We start from the raw sequence: 19,594 nt of genomic DNA on the forward strand, positions 1-19,594 counted from the left end.
CTGAGTTTCTATTTCAATTCAATGGAAATGGATTTGGTTTTTGTTTGTTTTTATGAGGATTTGTTGTACATATTATTACATCACCCAGGTGTTAAGCTCAGTACTGGATAATTACCTTTTCTGTTCCTCTCCCTCCTCCCATCCTTACACCTTGTGAAAAGTAGAGTCATGTTTCTCCTTTACTTAAAATTTCTCTAATGTCTTTCTCTATCAGAATAAAAATTAAAGTTCTTGGTATGACCCACAGGGCCTTTATGATCTGACTCTGACCTCATTTTATTTTTTTAGACGAGGCCCCACTCTGTTGCCCAGGCTGGAGTTAGTGCAATGGAGATCTGAGCTCACTGCAATCTCCACCTCCCTGGCTCAAACAGTCCTCCTGCCTCAGCCCCCTGAGTATCTGGGACTAGCACACGCCACCATACACAGCTAATATTTGTATTTTTTTGTAGATTTTGTTTTTGTTTTTGTTTTTCAGATGGGGTCTCACTCTGTCACCCAGGCTGGAGTGCAGTGGCACAATCTTGGCTCACTGTAACCTTTGACTCCAGGGTTCAAGCAATTCTTGTGCCTCAGCCTCCTTAGTAGCTGGGACCACAGGCACGCACCACCATATTTTGGCAGAGACAGGGTTTTGCCATGTTAGCCAGGCTGGTCTCAAACTTCTGAGCTGGACCAATTCATCAGCCTTGGCAACCAAAAGTGCTGGGATTATAAGCGTGAGCCACTGCACCCAGCTTAATTTTCTAAGTTTTTTTCTTCTTTTTTATTTTTTATTTTCCTTATTTTCTAAAAGGTCTCTCCACCCTAGTCATCCTGTCCTGCTTGCTGTTTCTCATATACTTCAGGCAAAATTCCACCTCAGGGCCTTTGTACTTACTATTTTCTCTGTTGATAATTTAAAAGGAAGATGCTTAGGCACAAAATATAATTTAAAGAGTTTACTTGAGCCCAAGTGAGAGCAGCTGGTTGGAAGAGTAAGACCCAAGTAACCTTGAATACGAACTCCATTCAGCCTTTGCTACCAGCAGGTTTTTAAAGGCTTAAAGGGGGCACACAGAGTGGGCTGATAAAACCATTTGGCAGGAATTCTCAGTTTACAGAAATAACATTGATTAGTGATTGGCTACACATTGTTAAGCTATAGGGCATGGATTATAGTGTCATGTGGCATTATTAGGTTAATTTATAGCTACTTGTGGCAACAGCAAGCAATTTCAAGGGATGAATACATAGCTCAAAGCATGGAGTAGAATGTCATTGCCGTCTCATTTTAATCTCTCTCTGGGCCTGACAATTTAAAAGGACTTACATTCCTCAGGTAAACAAAAGTCATCTTCTCAGTGAGACTTTGGTATCTAAAATATCACCCCATCTAACATTTCACATTTCCTCTCCTCTCTTGCTTTTTTTCTCCTTAACATTAATTCATTCTCTAACAACCATATTTTTATTTATTTATTTTTACTTTCTTTCCTATTGAAACTGTAAACTCCATTAGGGCAGATATTTTATCTATGTTGAGCATTACTGAACCTCTGGTGCCTAGAACATAGTAGGACTTAGTAAATATATGTTGAATAAATAAATCCCTGAATTCTAGAATTTAATGAAGAGTTTGGCTATAGGGAGTCTCTGCTTCTGAATAATACTAAACAACCACCTTCTTGTTTAATTAGAGGCCGTTAGTAGTAGTAGTAGTATTTGAGACTGAATCTGTCTCTGTCACCCAGGCTGGAGTGCAGTGGCACCATCTCAGCTCACTGCAACCTCTGCCTCCCGGGCTCAAACCATCCTCCCACCTCAGCCTCCTGAATAGCTAGTACTACAGGTGCTCACCACCATGGCTGGCTAAGTTTTATATTTTTTTTGGTAGGGACAGGGTTTCACCATGTTGCAGAGGCTAGTCTCGAACTCCTGGTCTCAAGTGATCTGCCCACCTCAGCCTCCCAAAGTGCTAGGATTAGAGGCACGAGCCACCATGCCAGACCAAGGCTATTATTCTAACTTAGAGTTTTTTTATTTGTTTCACTCTGTTTTTCCTACAGAGTCATTATTTCTTCAACAGATGTATCTCAAATCAGAAGCTGGCTAAGATCATCCTGGAACTTCAAATTTCCTAACATCAGAGGTGCAATAAAACTTTGGACAAATAGAGTATGGTCTATATACAGCTTGTGTCAGAACTGCATAACTCAGGTATGGACGTGACATCCCTGTTTTCAGCAGTATAGTTTTCCTACACACTTGGTGTTTATGTACATATGTGCTCAGGTCAGTCCAACCCTCGGGCTAAACTCAGATAAGATGAAATTATTGAGTTATGACTGCCTTTGCTTCTATAAAACATACATCAAGTCATTTTCTGGTTCCTATTTTCTTGTCCTTATCATATTACTCATAGGACTCAGCATTGTTTATTATTAATTTCAGAGTTTAGAAGTATTGAAAGACACCATCTTTCCATCTCGTATCTGCCACCGAGAACTTTACAGTCTAAAACAACAGCTTTGCATTTTGGAAAGTAGATTATGCAAGCTCCAGGAAGCCCTGAAGGTTAGTATTGTCAAATAAAAAGTAAATCTGGAATTAGGTAAGGAGACACTTTATTTGAAAAGACTATTACAATAGGGAAAATGCTGAAGTCATAAGATTTATATCTCAAACATAAAGCAAAAAAGTTTTCTTTGTTAGCAAGGAATAAATAAAGCTAGAACAAGCCAGGTATGGGAAAGCAGGATGAAGAGTTGGGGTAATCTGATCAGACAGCTGATCAAATCAGGGAACATCTTTCCCTTAAAGTTGTTCAGCTTGCTGATGCTTGCTGAAGCCCAAGAATAGGTCAAGGTTCTAGGGCCTATGGGGAGGGCTAAATCCTGACTAAAGTTTGGTCAAGTCAAGTTAGTAGATATTTTTGTCCAGATTGGTCAGTGGCATTGAACAGTTCAGCTAATCACTTAGCAGACAAAGAATGGGCATTTGGAGGGTCTGTATGTGGGTTTGTCAGATAAACAAGAGAGCCATCCATAAATCTTATCCAACTGATATGGAAAAAGTTGGTTCCATATAGCTTCCAAAATAGTTGCTCTCTTGTTATTGAGAAGGGCCTAAGTTAATAATTAGGTAACATCTATCAAAATTTTCAAAATATATATCTTTTGATGCAACCAAATTTTGTACAGATGTAAAAAGTTATTTATTGCAGTGTGATTTGAAAAATTGCAAACGAAACTAAGTGTCAAAGAGTATGGGATTAATTGCATAAATTATAATCCATTCATTCAATGGAATACTATGTAGCTGTTAAGAAGAATGAGGTGGTTTTTTATGTACTAATGAGGTATGACCTCAAGAATACACCATCAGTCCCTTGCCGACTAAGAAAACTTTTGTTAAAAGAATACACTAACTTTTGTTAAAAGAATACACTGTGGGATTACAGGTGTAGTGGCTCACGTCTGTAATCCTAACACTTTGAGAGGCCAAGGTGGGTGGATCACTTGAGGCCAGGAGTTTGAGAGCAGCCTGGCCAACATGGCAAAACCCCATCTCTACTAAAAATACAAAAAATTACTGGGGCATGGTGACACGCACCTGTAATCCCAGCTACTCCAGAAACTGAGGCAGGAGAATCCTTGACACCCAGGAGGCAGAAGTTGCAGTGAGCCAACATCATGCCACAGCACTCCAGACTGGGCAACAGAGCATGACTGTGTCTCAAAAAAATAAAATAATAAAAATAATAATACACTATCAAATTAAGTGTAGAAGTATATTCAGAACAGTGTTTATAGGATGTTCCCAGTATATATATATTTTTTTCCTAAGACAGAGTTTTGCTCTTGTTGCCCAAGCTAGGGTGCAATGGCGCAATCTCAGCTCACCACAACCTCTGCCTCCTAGGTTCAAGCAATTCTCCTGTCTCAGCCTTCTGAGTAGCTGGGATTACAGGCATGTGCCACCACATCCGTCTAATTTTTATATTTTTAGTAGAGGCAGGGTTTCGCCATGTTGGTCAGGCTGTTCTTGAACTCCTGACCTCAGGTGATCCGCCTGCCTCACCCTCCCAAAGTGCTGGGATTACAGGCATGAGCCACCATTCCCAGCCTGTTCCCACTATTAAATTAGATGTAGAAGTATATTTAGAACAGTGTTTATAGGCTATTCCCATGTATTATTAAAATGTTTAACTTTGGGAGGCCAAGGTGGATAGATCACTTAAGGTCAAGAATTCAAGACCACCCTGGCCAACATGATGAAACTTCGTCTCTACTAAAAACACAAAAACTAGCCATGCCTGGTGGCACACGCCTGTAGTCCCAGCTACTCAGGAGGTTGAGGCAGGAGAATCATTTGAACCCAGGGGGCAGAGGTTGCAGTGAGCTGTAATCGTGCCACAGAGTGAGATTCTGTCTCAAAAAAAAAAAAAAAAAAAATGGATTTTTTTTTTTTTTTTTTGAGATGGAGTCTTGTACTGTTGCCCAGGCTGGAGTGTAGTAGCGTGATCTTAGCTCACTGCAACCTCCACCTCCCAGGTTCAAGCAATTCTCCTGCCTCAGCCTCCTGAGTAGCTGGGACTATAGGTGCCCACAACCACACCTGGCTAATTTTTGTATTTTTAGTAGAGATGAGGTTTTATCAAGTTACCCAGGGTGGTCTTGAACTCCTGACCTCAAGTGATCTTCTTGCCTCAGCCTCCCAAAGTGCTGGGACTCTAGGCATGAGCCATAGTGCCAGGCCTAAATAAAATTGAGACTAGGTGGGACTCCAAAAATAAAAATAACTAAATTAAACATAAAATAAAACTAATTGATGAGTTGAGAATTTGATTCTAGAAGTAAATTCATTGCTTTTTTGAATTCCTATAATTTTGTAACGTTTTTGTCAGAGTAGTTTGCTGTGGGTGACAAGGCAGTATTCAAATAGACCTTAAAAATAAATTTTTTAGCTGAGGGTGGTGTACACATTGTAGTCCAAATTACTCAGGGGACTGAGGTGGGAGGATTCCTTGAACCTAGGGACAATCTAGCCCATTGCATTCTAGCCAGGGCAATATAGTGAGAAAAAAAGTTGTGTTTTTTTTTTTTTTTTTTTTTTTTTAATTTAAAAAGTCTAGAATGAGAGAGAGAGAGAGAGAGAGAAAGAGAGAGTGTGTTTGTGTGTGTGTGTGTGTGTGTGAGAAATAATTCTATAAAGCTTCCCTTCTCTCCTTCACCTCTAGGATACACACTCTACCTTTCATAACTTTTCTCCTATTTCAGCTCTTCATATAATTTAACCCCAAATCACTAGTCCCAATGTACCAGGGAGGATGGTGTTATAGAACAAAGAATGAAGCTTATGTTATTTCCTTCACTAAGAAAGCTCCTAGAAGGCTGTATCAGTCAAAATTCTTTTTAGCCGCAAGTGACAGAAACACAATGCAACCTGGCTTAAGCCCATAAAACCAGTAAGTCTAGGGTATCTCTGGATTCAGAGGCTCAAATGATAGTCAGCATCCTGGCTCTATCTCATCTTTCAGTTCTGCCTTCTTTAGAGTAAGTTTATGTTCCAGACAGACTCTCCCCTTGTGCCAGCAACATGGCTGCTGGCAGCCTTAGATTCTTATTCTCATACCAGAACAATCTCAGCTGAGAGAACTTGGCCTGGATTATGTGTCTAGCCCTTGAGTGAGTATCCCTACCAGATCATGTGGACTGAGGGAGAGAAGGGAAACCCAGGTGCTTTTACCAGAAGATGGAGGAATGGCCACAGGTGAGTGCTAGTCCCTGGGGCTGTTTGCCCCACTTCAGAAACTCTGCTCTGTATTGCTGGGAGGGCTGGCTCCTGCAGGATATATTCCTCAAACTCCAGGTCACCTGGTTCCTGGTTGTGATGGCCTATTGGAAGACACTGATGAAAGACTAGAGGGAGGGAGGAGACAAGGAATTTCTTCCTCTCCTCTTTGCTGCATGATTTCTTCAGCAATGGTAATTGTTGCCTGCCTGGCCTCATCTCCCACAGAAGTCATGCTCCAGATCCTTGGCCTTTATCAGTTTCTTGAATGTACTATATTCTTGACTGCATTAAATATTTTTTCCTCCGAAAGGAACTCTTCCTGTAGTCCTTATCTCTCTTTATCTGCTAAGTCTCCATTCATTCTTGAGATCATGGCTAAATATCACTTCCTAAGACTCTAGCTGTTCATTCTCACAGCACACTTCATTGCTCTTACTGAAGTATTGTTTTGTTTTGAGTGTGTTTGTGCATGTTTTGTTTTGTTTTGTTTCACATGAGGTCTCACTATGTTGTCCAGGCTGGTCTCGAGCTCCTGGACTCAATTTGCTAGACTCAGCCTTGCAGAGTGCTGGGACTACAGGTGTCTGTCACTGTGCCCGGCCTTCTGTGCATGTTTAATGTCTGTCTTCCCTCACCAGACTGTCAGCACCATGAGGTGACAGACAGGGCCTATGTTGTACTTATAGTGCCTGGCATATAGCACATACAAAATAAATGAATGAATGAATGAAATGAAGAAACTTGTGATCATACATGAGAAAATATTATGACCCACATGATAAGATAGCATTCAATACATGGTAGCTATTATTTTGATGATGGTCACCTTCAGGAATCAAATTAACTTGCTATTTATTTGCCAAATGTGATGTCTTCTTCCAGACTATCTCAGAAAGTTCTTCCTGTCCAAGCTGTGGTCAAACGTGTCACATGGGTAAACTTACAAATGTGCCTGCCTGTGTTCTAATCACCCCCGAAGACTCCAAAGCTGTGCTTCCTCCCACACTGCCACAGCCGACCAGCCATCTTCCTCCTCCACCTCCACCTCCTCCTCCTCCTCCTCCTCCTCCACCACTTCCTCCACCACCACTAGCACCTGTGCTGCTCCGAAAACCCAGTCTCGCTAAAGCACTTCAGGTAGGAAACAATCTAGTAATTATATGTTTTGGTCTGTGTGTAATATAGGAGTAAAGCCAAGTGGCCTTTTAAAGCCAGGCTAATCAGGGCTTGGGCCAGAAGGCTGTATTTTGTTCTCATTCCATATCTTAATTATTGTGTTTTTAAAATCTCAGTCCCTGAGGAATTCCTAGAAGCTGGATTGAGAAATGAAAGTGATGTGTGTGAAACCCAGTGTAGTGGAAGATTCCTATTCCCTTCTCAGCATGGCTTTTTACCCAGAGGAAAACCTCCCTAGGAAACCAAATTAAGAATAGAAGATTGTTTAGTGAGTGACTCAGAACGAAGAGTTAGCTGATTCCAAAGTTTCATGTCATTAGGCTGGTGAACCAATCTCTATTATAGTTACTTTTTTTTTTTTTTTTTTGAGACGGAGTTTCACTCTTGTTACCCAGGCTGGAGTGCAATGGCGTGATCTCGGCTCACCGCAGCCTCCGCCTCCTGGGTTCAGGCAATTCTCCTGCCTCAACCTCCTGAGTAGCTGGGATTACAGGCATGCGCCACCATGCCCAGCTAATGTTTTATATTTTTAGTAGAGACGGGGTTTCACCATGTTGACCAGGATGGTCTCGATCTCTTTTTTTTGTTTGTTTGTTTTTTGGTTTTTGGTTTCTTTTTGAGACGGAGTTTCACTCATGTTACCCACGCTGGAGTGCAATGGCGCGATCTCAGCTCACCGCAACCTCCACCTCCTGGGTTCAGGCAATTCTCCTGCCTCAGCCTCCTGAGTAGCTGGGATTACAGGCACGCGCCACCATGCCCAGCTAATTTTTTGTATTTTTAGTAGAGACGGGGTTTCACCGTGTTGACGAGGATGGTCTCGATCTCTTGACCTCGTGATCCACCCGCCTCGGCCTCCCAAAGTGCTGGGATTACAGGCTTGAGCCACCGCACCCGGCTATAGTTACTTATTTACCAAGGGGACCAGAAAATTTGTGAATCACTAAGACAGGCATGACCCTGTTTTAAAATCTGCTGAATTTTCACTATGAATACATTTAGTTTAATGTAGCTAAATTAAATCCAGAGTCTTCCCAACCCGGACACACACACACACACACACACACACACACACACACACACGAAAAAAAATCCAGAGCCTATTGTTATGTTTGCCCTAATTATACCTCTCTGAGTATATACATTCTTGCTCTGTGAGAACTGAGTCATCTTTCTAGGTAATTCAAACAAAACTTCAGTTTAACCTGATTAACTCCTTCAAATCTTGTCTTATTATGACTCTTGGGGAAGATGCATTATTGCAGGAAACTAGTCTATCTCTTATTTGTTAGCAAAGCTTAAGCTTATAAAAACAAAATTGGGGAGAGGGAAGCCTTACATTTTGATGAATACTTTTTGATGGGTGATAAAAAACAGGATTATTCTTAGTTGAGTGGAAAGAATATGACAGATTCCTAGGGTAAATAAGAGTTACCTCTTGGCCGGGCGCGGTGGCTCAAGCCTGTAATCCCAGCACTTTGGGAGGCCGAGGTGGGTGGATCACGAGGTCAAGAGATCGAAACCATCCTGGTCAACATGGTGAAACCCCGTCTCTACTATAATTACAAAAAAATTAGCTGGGCATGGTGGCGTGTGCCTGTAATCCCAGCTACTCAGGAGGCTGAGGCAGGAGAATTGCCTGAACCCAGGAGGCGGAGGTTGCGGTGAGCCGAGATCGCGCCATTGCACTCCAGCCTGGGTAACAAGAGCGAAACTCCATCTCAAAAAAAAAAAAAAAAAAAAAAAAGAGTTACCTCTTAACTGTGAGTCTTTAAAAACTAGATTTGGATTTGCATTTCACTAGTTGTGCTGGTTCCAATTTGAATTCTAACTGCACCATATATTTTAAGGCTGGACCATTAAAAAAAGATGGACCCATGCAGATAACAGTTAAAGATCTGCTGACTGTAAAATTAAAGAAGACACAGAGTTCAGATGAAAGGAGGAAGGTAAGATGTCATTGACCATACATATGTTCTGTTTGCCTTTAACCTTGTTGTCCCTTTATGGAAAATAAGCATAAGCCTTATATATAGAAGTCATTCTAGGCAGGGTGCAGTGTCTCATGCCTGTAATCCTAGCACTTTGGGAGACCAAGTTGGAAGGATCACCTGAGCCCTGGAGTTCAAGACCAGCCTGGGGAACATGGCAAGACCTCATCTCAATTTGTATACAATTGTCAAGAGTGGGTGGAAGAAGTCATTTCAAGTTTTTGATGTTTTATTTTAGTAGTTTTGGATTTCCCAACAAAATGTGTATATTAGAAAATGATTTAATTAGATTTAATTCAGACTCCCAACCATTAGTCTGAAGAGGTAGAGACATCCTTTGAAGCTCTGGAATAAAAATTGGGTGGAATAGTGGATATGCCTTACACATACTCAACACTCAGATATTTGCCATTTTTGCATGTTTACGTCTTGAATGATATTTTAAAATGTGTTTTAACAATATCTCATTTTATAATTAAAGATTATACCATCGCCGAAGGCACGGAATCCACTAGTTACTGTCTCTGACTTGCAGCGTGTTACCCTGAGACCTAACTCCAAAATATTATCAACTCGAGTTACAAATTTCTTAATGTAAGGAACTGCACAGTGCTATGCTCTACTACTACTTAAAGAATGATATTGTTGTACAAGGGCCTAAAAACAGGAAAAATGACCTTTTTTTGCTTATTTTTAATGTTAAAAGTTATATATGCTCATTATAGAAAAATTGAAATCTACAGAAAAGTTTAAAAAAGAAAACAAAAATTATCTAAATAATCCTATCATTGGAGATTGTCATGGTTAACATACTGCTGTTTATTATTCTAGTCTTTTTCTGGGCATATGCTTTATTGCCCCATTTAAAGATGTTGTTTATTATAAAATGTGTCATTGATTTAATAACAGATTTTGGGAGAAAAATATTCTATCAAGAATTTTAGGATAGACGTGATGGCTTATGTCTGTAATCCCACCACTTTGGGAAGCCAAAGTGGGAGGATTGCTTGAGGCGAGGCATTTAAGACCAGCCTGGGCAATGTAGTGAGACCCTCATCTCTAAAAAAAATAATTAAATTAAAAATTAGCCAGATGCAGTGGTGTGTGCCTGTAGTCCCAGCTACTTGGGAGGCTGAAGCAAGAGGATCACTTGAGCCCAGGAGGTCAAGGCTGCAGTGTGAAGTGACTGCGCCACTGTACTCCAGCCTGAGCAACAGAGAGAGATTCCATCTTGAAAACAAGAAAAATCCTAAATGTCTCAAAACAAGATTTTATCTATGAAATTTACATACAATGAACTGCCTATTTTGAAGATGTCAAAGTGATACTTTAATTTTCAAAAAGATGAAGAAGCCGGGCGCGGTGGCTCAAGCCTGTAATCCCAGCACTTTGGGAGGCCGGGTGGATCACGAGGTCAAGAGATCAAGACCATCCTGGTCAACATGGTGAAACCCTGTCTCTACTAAAAATACAAAAAAATTTGCTGGGCATGGTGATGCATGCCTGTAATCCCAGCTACTCAGGAGGCTGAGGCATTGCCTGAACCCAGGAGGCAGAGGTTGCGGTGAGCCGAGATCGCACCATCGCACTCCAGCCTGGGTAACAAGAGCGAAACTCCGTTTCAAAAAAAAAAAAAAAAAAAGATGAAGAGAGTTCATGATCTATTGAATGGGAAAATCTATATCTACAATACGATAATACACAGACATATATACATATATACCATGTTTCCAAGACATGCTAGTTTTCATATTATATAATTTCTCAAAGCAGGCTGTTTAAATTTTTTTTTCCCAAGATGTGGTCTTGCTCTGTTGCCCAGACTGGAGTGCAGTGACACGATATCGGCTCACTGTAACCTCCACCTCCTGGGTTCAAGTGATTTTCCTGCCTCAGCCTCCTGAGTAGCTGGGATTACAGGCACATGCCAACACACCTGGCTAATTTTTGTATTTTTTGAAGAGATGGGGTTTCACCATGTTGATCAGGCTAGTCTCAAACTCCTGACCTTGTGATCTACCCGCCTTGGCCTCCCAAAGTGCTGGGATTATAGGCATGAGCCACCTCAACCAGCCTCTACTCCTATTTTTTAATGTAACACATAGAACTACTTTCTAGGACATTGCCTTTAGAAATGATTGCTTTCCTTTGGGAAAAAATAATAAAATCTCACAAGTTCTAATTTTTATATCTTTGTTTTATCAGTACTCCTGGAAAAAGTCAGATCGATCTGCGGAAACTGCTTAGAAAAGTCGATGTAGAGAGGTAATACATTCTCTTTTCTTTATGCTTTCTAAATCCATTTTAAAACTTGGCATAAAACACAGCTACTATTATTTTTAATACCTTTGCAGGAGCCCAGGTGGAACCCCTCTTACCAATAAAGAAAATATGGAAACAGGAACAGGACTGACTCCAGTAATGACACAGGCCTTAAGGAGAAAATTTCAGGTAACCCTTTAGGAAAAAAATATTGGTTCCTTTGCTTGAAAATAATTAGGGCTTGGCCGGGCGCGGTGGCTCAAGCCTGTAATCCCAGCACTTTGGGAGGCCGAGGCGGGTGGATCACGAGGTCAAGAGATCGAGACCATCCTGGTCAACATGGTGAAACCCCGTCTCTACTAAAAATACAAAAAATTAGCTGGGCATGGTGGTGCGTGCCTGTAATCCCAGCTGCTCAGGAGGCTGAGGCAGGAGAATTGCCTGAATCCAGGAGGCAGAGGTTGCGGTGAGCCAAGATCGCGCCATTGCACTCCAGCCTGGGTAACAAGAGTGAAACTCTGTCTCAAAAAAAAAAAAAAAAAGAAAAGAAATTAATTAGGGCTGGTATGGTGGCTCCTGCCTGTAATCCTAACACATTGGGAGGCTGAGGGAGGGGGGATTGCTTGAGCCTAGGCTTCGATATGGGCAACATAGTGAAACTATGTCTCTACAAAAAATACAGAAAAGTAGCTAGGTGTAGAGGTGCATGCCTATAGTTCCAGCGACTTGGGAGGCTGGTGTGGGAGGATCACTTGAGCCTAGGAGGTCAAGGCTGCAGTGAGCTGTGATTGCACCACTGCACTCTAGCCTGGGTGATAAAGCAAGACCCTATCTCAAAATAAATAAATAAATAATCATAATCATAATTTATGATAATAATTTAAAGGAGCTTTCTTAGTAATAATAATTTTTAAATGGTGCCCTGTGTTTTGCAAAGTACTTTCATATTAGGCTTCATAAAATTCTACAAAATATAGGTAGGGCCAGGCGTGGTGGCTCACGCCTGTAATCCCAGCAGTTTGGGAGGCCGAGGTGGGCGAATCCCAATGTCAGGAGATTGAGACCATCCTGGCCAACACAGTGAAACCCCATCTCTACTGAAAAAAAAAGATTAGCCAGGTGTGGTGGCACGCGCTTGTAGTCCCAGCTACTCAGGAGGCTGAGGCAGGAGAATCGCTCGAACTCAGGAGGCGGAAGTTGCAGTGAGCTGAGATCAAGCCATTTGCATCCAGCCTGGGTGACAAAGTGAGACTCTGTCTCAAAAAAAAAAAAAAAAAGATTCACATTACTTTAAAAATAATAATAATAATAATAAATACAAGTAGAATTGGCCAGGCACAGTGAGATCATGCCTGTAATCTCATCACTTTGAGAGGCTGAGGTGGGCAGATCACATGAGGCAAAGATTTTGAGACCAGACTGCCCAACGTGATGAAACCCTGTCTCTACTAAAAAAATACAAAAATTAGGCCGGGCGCGGTGGCTCAAGCCTGTAATCCCAGCACTGTGGGAGGCCGAGGCGGGTGGATCACGAGGTCAAGAGATCGAGACCATCCTGGTCAACATGGTGAAACCCCGTCTCTACTAAAAATACAAAAAATTAGCTGGGCATGGTGGTACATGCCTGTAATCCCAGCGACTCAGGAGGCTGAGGCAGGAGAATTGCCTGAACCCGGGAGCAGAGGTTGCGGTGAGCCGAGATCGCGCCATTGCACTCCAGCCTGGGTAACAAGAGCGAAACTCCGTCTCAAAAAAAAAAAAAAAAATACAAAAATTAGCTGGGTGTGGTGGCCATGCCTATAATCCCAGTTACTTGGGTGACTGAGGCATGAGAATCACTTGAACCTGGGAGGCGAAGGTTGCAGTGAGCTGTGATTGCACTACTACACTCCAGGCCTGGGTGACAGGGTGATACGCTGTCTCAAAAAAAAAAAAAAGAAAGAACTATAGGTAGGATTATCATGTCTATCCATACATGTCTGATTTTATTAGTTCCTTTAGTAAATATTTATTAAGCACTTCCTATATGCCCAGCAGTGTGCTAAAATACTGGGGATATAGTGGTAAGCAAAAACAGATACAGATCTACTGTCTTGAAGCTTTCAGTCTAGTGGGGAAAATAGGCATTCATCAAATGATCCCTTATTTGTATACTATCACACTGCAGTATGTGCTCTGAAGGAAAGGAACGAGGTTCTGTGGGAACTCAGAGAGGAACTTGATCTAGCCTGGATGATCTAGGAAGGACTCCCTTAGGAAGTGTTGATGCTTGAGGTGAGAGTCAAGGAGGAAGAGGCATTTACTGGACAGGGTAACCGTGGGGTGGGTCCACCATGAATGTCATGGAGGAGAGAGTTCCAGGCAAAAAGAACAACATGCATAAGAGTCCCATGGTGGGAGGGATCATGGAATGATCTCAAGGAATTGAGAAGTGACCAGTGTGTCTGTAACATAGAGAGGGAGCCCGATGGTGGTGAAAGACAGGGATGGAGATGTGTTTAGGAGTCAGACCATGCAGAGTTGATAGGAAAAGGTCTTGACAGCTTTCTTTGTCACCTACATGTACAACCACACACCAAAACCAGTAGATCAGCTGGCCCTGGTGTTACTTCTTCCAAACCCTGTTGATCTTAGTCATTTCCCTGATTGCCTTTATCATTAGATCTGTGAAGAACAGCCATCCACTGGCCACCCCTGCTTGAGTGCTAGGACGCAGGGCTGCTGGCATCTTTGGCTTTGAACTTCATAGTTCATTCTCCCTCTGGATGCAGGACATATCAGACTCCACTGCTGACATTCTCCACCCCAATACTGTCTTCCTTTTCTTCCCTGTTTGAGAATCCGTGCTTTTTGTGGGACAATATGATTCCTCTCTTACCAGTCAACTTGGTCCTCCTAGGCAATATACAGCTTTCTCTGGAGATGTGACCAGGTTCTTCTTTCCTTCTCTTAGAGCATTCTACCCCTAATCACATTCCTTGGTGATACCCAAAATTGTGAAGGGCGGGAGCAAAGGGAAGAGGCCTGACGGAAGGTCTTAGCCCCTTCCTTTTTCTGTTTAGCTCTAAGATCCTTGTTGTCACTGCCCCACTTTATAACCAGTACAGTGAGTTGAGAACTCTGGAAATGGATAAACAGTAATAAATAGCAAGGCCACATATTGAACAACAACAAAAATCACAGATAAGATCTATGCCAGGCCGGGCACGGTGGCTCAAGCCTGTAATCCTAGCACTTTGGGAGGCCGAGGCGGGTGGATCACGAGGTCAAGAGATCGAGACCATCCTGGTCAACATGGTGAAACCCCGTCTCTACTAAAAATACAAAACATTAGCTGGGCATGGTGGCGCGTGCTTGTAATCCCAGCGACTCAGGAGGCTGAGGCAGCAGAATTGCCTGAACCCAGGAGGCGGAGGTTGCGGTGAGCCGAGATCATGCCATTGCACTCCAGCCTGGGTAACAAGAGCGAAACTCCGTCTCAAAAAAAAATAAAAATAAAAATAAAATAAAATCTACTAAGGAGGAGGATGTCTAGTTAAAACTGTTGTTAGATACAGATGACTTATCCCATCCAGCCCTTAGGCTTCGACTTCTTTTTTCCTTAAACTCTGAATCAACTGTATCAGGTTTTGCATTTGGCTTTAGGTAACAGAAATCTGACTACAGTGGTTTAATCCAGTAGGGACATGGTAGGGTGTGATGGCTCACCCCTGTAATCCCAGTGCTTTGGGAGGCTGAGGCCGGAAAATCACTTGAGGCTATGAGTTTGAAACCAGCCTGGGTGATACAGCAAGACCCTGCCTTGTCAAATAAATAAATAGATTAGGACTTTTTTTTTTTTTTTTTTTAAATATACACAACTAACTCATTTTTGTTTTTCTGTAATTTACAGACAAGATCTCACTGTGTCTCCCAGGCTGGTCTCGAGCTCCTGGGCTCAAGTAAGCCTGCTGTCTCGGCCTCCCAAAGTGCTGGGATTATAGGTGTGAGCCATCACACCCTACCATGTCCCTACTGGACAGCATGAGCCACTGTACTCGACCCACAACTATCTCTTTTTTTTTTTTTAATTTATTTTTTATTTCAACAGGTTTTTGGGGAATAGATAGTGTTTGGTTACACGAATTAGTCCCTTAGTGGTGATTTCTGAGATTTTGATGAACCCATCACCCAAGCAGTGTACACTGTTCCCAATGTATAGTCCTTTATCCCTCAAGACCTTCCCACTCTTTCCTTCCCCAAGTCCCCAAAGTCTGCTGTATCATTCTTATGCCTTTGCATCCTCATAGCTTAGCTCCCAGACTTATTTTTTAAATTTAAATATTTCTTTAGGAAGTAGGAAGTCCACAACTATAATACATTGGCTTCACTATATCATCACGGTTTTTCCATCCTTAATATGTGGTTTTTATCCTCATGATACAAAATGGCTACATTTTCTGAAGCATCATGTCCACATTCTAGGCAAGTGGTGAAGAAAGGCAAATGTTAAGCTAAGCTACGCCTCATTTCTTCAAAAAAGCCCTATCCAGGAACTTCTGATTGCATCAGGGAAACTGGGAAAAGTGGTATTTAGACTCTGAATGCAGTGTTGCCCTGCAAAAAATCTGGGTTCTGTTGAGAAAGGAAAGTTGTGTTTATCACAGGAATATAATTGATATTATAATTGGGTTTTTTTTTTTTTTATAGCTGGCTCACCCTAGAAGCCCAACTTCAACTCTACCACTTTCTACAAGCAGCTTTGATGAACAAAACTGATGCCAACTCTGCCTGACTCCATGTGACGATCCGTAAAACATACAAATGAAAACACCCAGCTGAGTGCGGTGGCTCACACCTGTAATCCCAGCACTTTGGGAGGCCCACGTGGGTGGATCACCTGAGGTCAAGAGTTCAAGACCAGCCTGGCCAACATGGCAAAACCCTGTCTCTACTAAAAACACAAAAAATTAGCTGGGCATGATGGCAGGCACTTGTAATCTCAGCTACTCAGGGGGCTGAGAATTGAGAATCTCTGTTGCCCAGGCTGGAGTACAGGGGCACAATCTTTGCTCATTGCAACCTCTACCTCCTGGGTTCAAGCAATTCTCCTGCCTCAGCCTCCCGAGTATATATATGTGTATATATATGTATATATAAATATTTTTTGAGATGGAATCTCACTCTGTTGCCCAGGCTGGAGTACAGTGGCTCAATCTTGCCTCACTGCAACCTCCACCTCCTGGGTTCAAGCAATTCTCCTGCCTCAGCCTCCCAAGTACCTGGGATTACAGGTGTGTACCACCTTGCCCAGCTAATTTTTATATTTTTAGTAGAGGCAGGGTTTCACTGTGTTGGCCAGGCTGGTCTTGAACTCCTGACCTCAGGTGATCCACCTGCTTTGGCCTCCCAAAGTGTTGGGATTACAGGCATGAGTCACCACAGCCAGCCAGAGATCCACATCTATATTTATAACACATTTATGTATGAAAATTAAGCAGGTGGCTGGGCACAGTGGCTCACACCTGTAACTCCAACGTTTTGAGAGGCTGAAGCAGATGGATCACTTGAGGTCAGGACTTTGTGACCAGCCTGGCCAACATGGTGAAACCCATCTCTACAAATACAAAATACAAACCCATCTCTACTAAAAATACAAAATTTGTATTTTGTATTTTTAGTAGAGATGGGTTTCACCTAGAATTACAGGCACCATGACTCATGCCTATAATTCCAAGACTTGTATTCTACTAAAAATACAAAATTAGCCACGAGTGGTGGCACATGCCTGTAGGCCCAGTTACTTGGGTGGCTGAGGCTGGAGAATCGCTTGAACCTGGGAGGCAGAGGTTGCAGTGAGAAGATTGCACCACAGCGCTCCAGCCTGGGTGACAGAGCAAGAGACTCCGTCTCCAAAAGAAAAAAAGAAAATTAAGTAGGTAATGAAGTTAAGAGATATATCAGCTTCTAGTAAAAGTTGTTTTTTTAAAAACCTGTGCTGGGCTCAGTGGTTCACGCATTTAATCCCAGCACTTTGGGAGGCCAAGATAGGCAGATCACCGTGTCAGGCGTTCGAGACCAGCCTGGCCAATATGATGAAATCCCGTCTCTACTTAAAAAATACAAACAAATTAGCTGGGCATGGTAGTGTGAGCCTGTGATCCCAGCTACTCAGGAGTCTGAGGCAGGAGAATCGCTTGAACCAGGGAGGCAGAGGTTGCAGTGAGCCGAGATCGTGCCATTGCATTACAGCCTGGGCAACAGAGTGAGACTCAGTCTCAAAAAAAAAAAAAAACCTGCTAACTACATTTATATTATGTAAAAATAAAGGGAATAATTGACTAGCCTTAAAAAAAATAATAAATAAAGGTAATAATCACTGAGAATAAAGCAGTTGAATATAACAATAATATTTTATGGGGCACTTATAATGTTTATAATATTGTAAACCACCATGTACTCTATTCATTTAATGCTAAATGACTTGACCATTCCTGTGGGATAGAAGATAGTAAGAAAAATGCTGGGACCAGGCGCCATGACTCACGCCTGTAATCCCAAGACTTTGGGAGGCCAAGGCAGGTGGATGACTTCAGCTCAGGAGTTCAAGACCAGCCTGGGCAAAATGATGAAACCTCGTTCTCTCCCAAAAATACGAAAAACTAGCCAGGTGTGATGGTATGCACCTTCAGTCCCAGCTACTTGGGAGACTGAGGTAGGAAGATGATTTAAGCCCAGGATGTAGCGGTTGCAATGAGCTGAGCTCGTGCCACTGCACTCCATCCTGAGCAGTAGAGTCAAACCCTGTGTTAAAAAAAAAAAAAAAAAAGAGGCCAGGCTTAGTGGCTCGTGCCTGTAATCCCAGCTCTTTGGGAGGCTGAGGGTGGAGCAGATCACTTGAGGCCAAGAGTTTGAGACCAGCCTGGCCAACATGGTGACACCTCATCTCTACCAATATATATATAATATATATAGGTATATAATATGTATGTGTATATATATATATATATATATATATATAAATTATCTGGGCATGGTGGCATGTGCCTATACTCCCAGCTACTCAGAAGGCTGAAACACAAGAATTACTTGAACCCTGGAGGCGGAAGTTGCAGTGAGCTGAGATCACACCACTGCACTCCAGTCTGGGCAACAGAGTGAGACTCTGTCTCAAAAAAAAAAAAAAAAAAAAGAAAGAAAGAAAAAAAATGCTTTATGGCTCAGTGCAGTGGCTCACACTTATAATCCTAGCACTTTGGGAGGCTGAGGCAGGAGGATCACTTGAGGCCAAGAGCTCAAAACAAGCCTGGGCAACATTGCAAGACCCCATCTCTACAAAAAACAAAAATATAGCCAGGTGTGGTGATGTGTGCCTGTACTCCCAGCTACTTGAGAGACTTAGGTGGGAGAATCACTTGAGCCCAGGAGGTTAAGGCTACAGTTAGCTGTGTTCATACCACCACACCCCAGCCTACTGGGTAACAGAGCAAGACTCTGTCTCAAAAAGAAAAGAAAAATGCTGTGCTACATAGTGGGGCCAGGCAGGAAAAAAAAAAAGTCCTATAGAAATCATATAGATAAATATTTGCAAAGCTGCTACTGCCATTGTACCAGTGTTAAAATGTGTTCTACCTTGTATCTTTTACTGATTTTTATGACAGATTTTATATTGCAACCATTTGAGAACTCAGTAAGTGCTATGGCTTCCTTAAACTACTATTTATCATATGCTCCCAGTATGTACTTTGAGACTGAATAGCAACCGGAGAATGTAAACAACCAAACAACCAAGGTACATCTGGTTATGTTTTTAAATAAAGATTAATAAAATTTTGGTTTTTCTCTTTTTTTTTTTTTTTTTTTTTTTTTTTTTGAGACAGGGTCTCACTTCGTCACCAGGTGCCAGGCTGGAGTGCAGTGGCACAATCTCGGCTCACTGCAACCTCCGCCTCCCCGGTTCAAGCAATTCTTCTGCCTCAGCCTCCCGAGTAGCTGCGACTATAGGCGCGTGCCACCATGCCCAGCTAGTTTTTGTATTTTTAGTAGAGATGGGGTTTCACACCAAGTTGGCCAGGATGGTCTCAATCTCTTGATCCACCCGCCTCAGCCTTCCAAAGTGCTGGGATTACAGGCTTGAGCCACCTCGCCTGGCCCTTGGTTTTTCTCTATCTAACCTTTTTTTTTTTTTTTTTTTAAACTAGAAATATAATACCTATAGAAAAGTATATGTTGGCTGGGCGTGGTGGCTCATGCCTATAATTCCAGCACTTTGGGAGGCCAAGGCAGGCAAATCACTTGAGGTCAGGAGTTTGAGATCAGTCTGGGCAACATGGAAAAAACTTGTCTCTACTAAAAATATAAAACTAGCCGGGCATGGTGGCACATGCCTGTAATCCCAGCTACTCAAG

At 42.3% G+C, this 19,594-nt stretch overlaps 1 protein-coding gene across 2 annotated transcripts in view; it reads left to right on the forward strand.

Annotated features, from left to right (window-relative positions):
- Positions 1 to 16,072, forward strand: part of PRR11 (proline rich 11) — a 33,168-nt gene extending 17,096 nt beyond the window's left edge. For both annotated transcript variants that reach the window (XM_032280685.1, XM_032280686.1), the window contains exons 3-10: positions 2,049 to 2,199; positions 2,434 to 2,556; positions 6,661 to 6,915; positions 8,805 to 8,903; positions 9,427 to 9,539; positions 11,151 to 11,210; positions 11,300 to 11,396; positions 15,897 to 16,072. In XM_032280685.1, the coding sequence (XP_032136576.1) occupies positions 2,049 to 2,199; positions 2,434 to 2,556; positions 6,661 to 6,915; positions 8,805 to 8,903; positions 9,427 to 9,539; positions 11,151 to 11,210; positions 11,300 to 11,396; positions 15,897 to 15,965 (967 nt within the window). In that variant the 3' untranslated portion in view covers positions 15,966 to 16,072. The remainder of the gene's footprint in view (positions 1 to 2,048; positions 2,200 to 2,433; positions 2,557 to 6,660; positions 6,916 to 8,804; positions 8,904 to 9,426; positions 9,540 to 11,150; positions 11,211 to 11,299; positions 11,397 to 15,896) is intronic.
- The last annotated feature ends 3,522 nt before the right edge of the window (positions 16,073 to 19,594 follow it).

Source organism: Sapajus apella, unplaced genomic scaffold, assembly GCF_009761245.1.
Source record: "Sapajus apella isolate SASKATOON/1434 unplaced genomic scaffold, GSC_monkey_1.0 scaffold12, whole genome shotgun sequence".
NCBI lineage: Eukaryota > Metazoa > Chordata > Mammalia > Primates > Cebidae > Sapajus > Sapajus apella.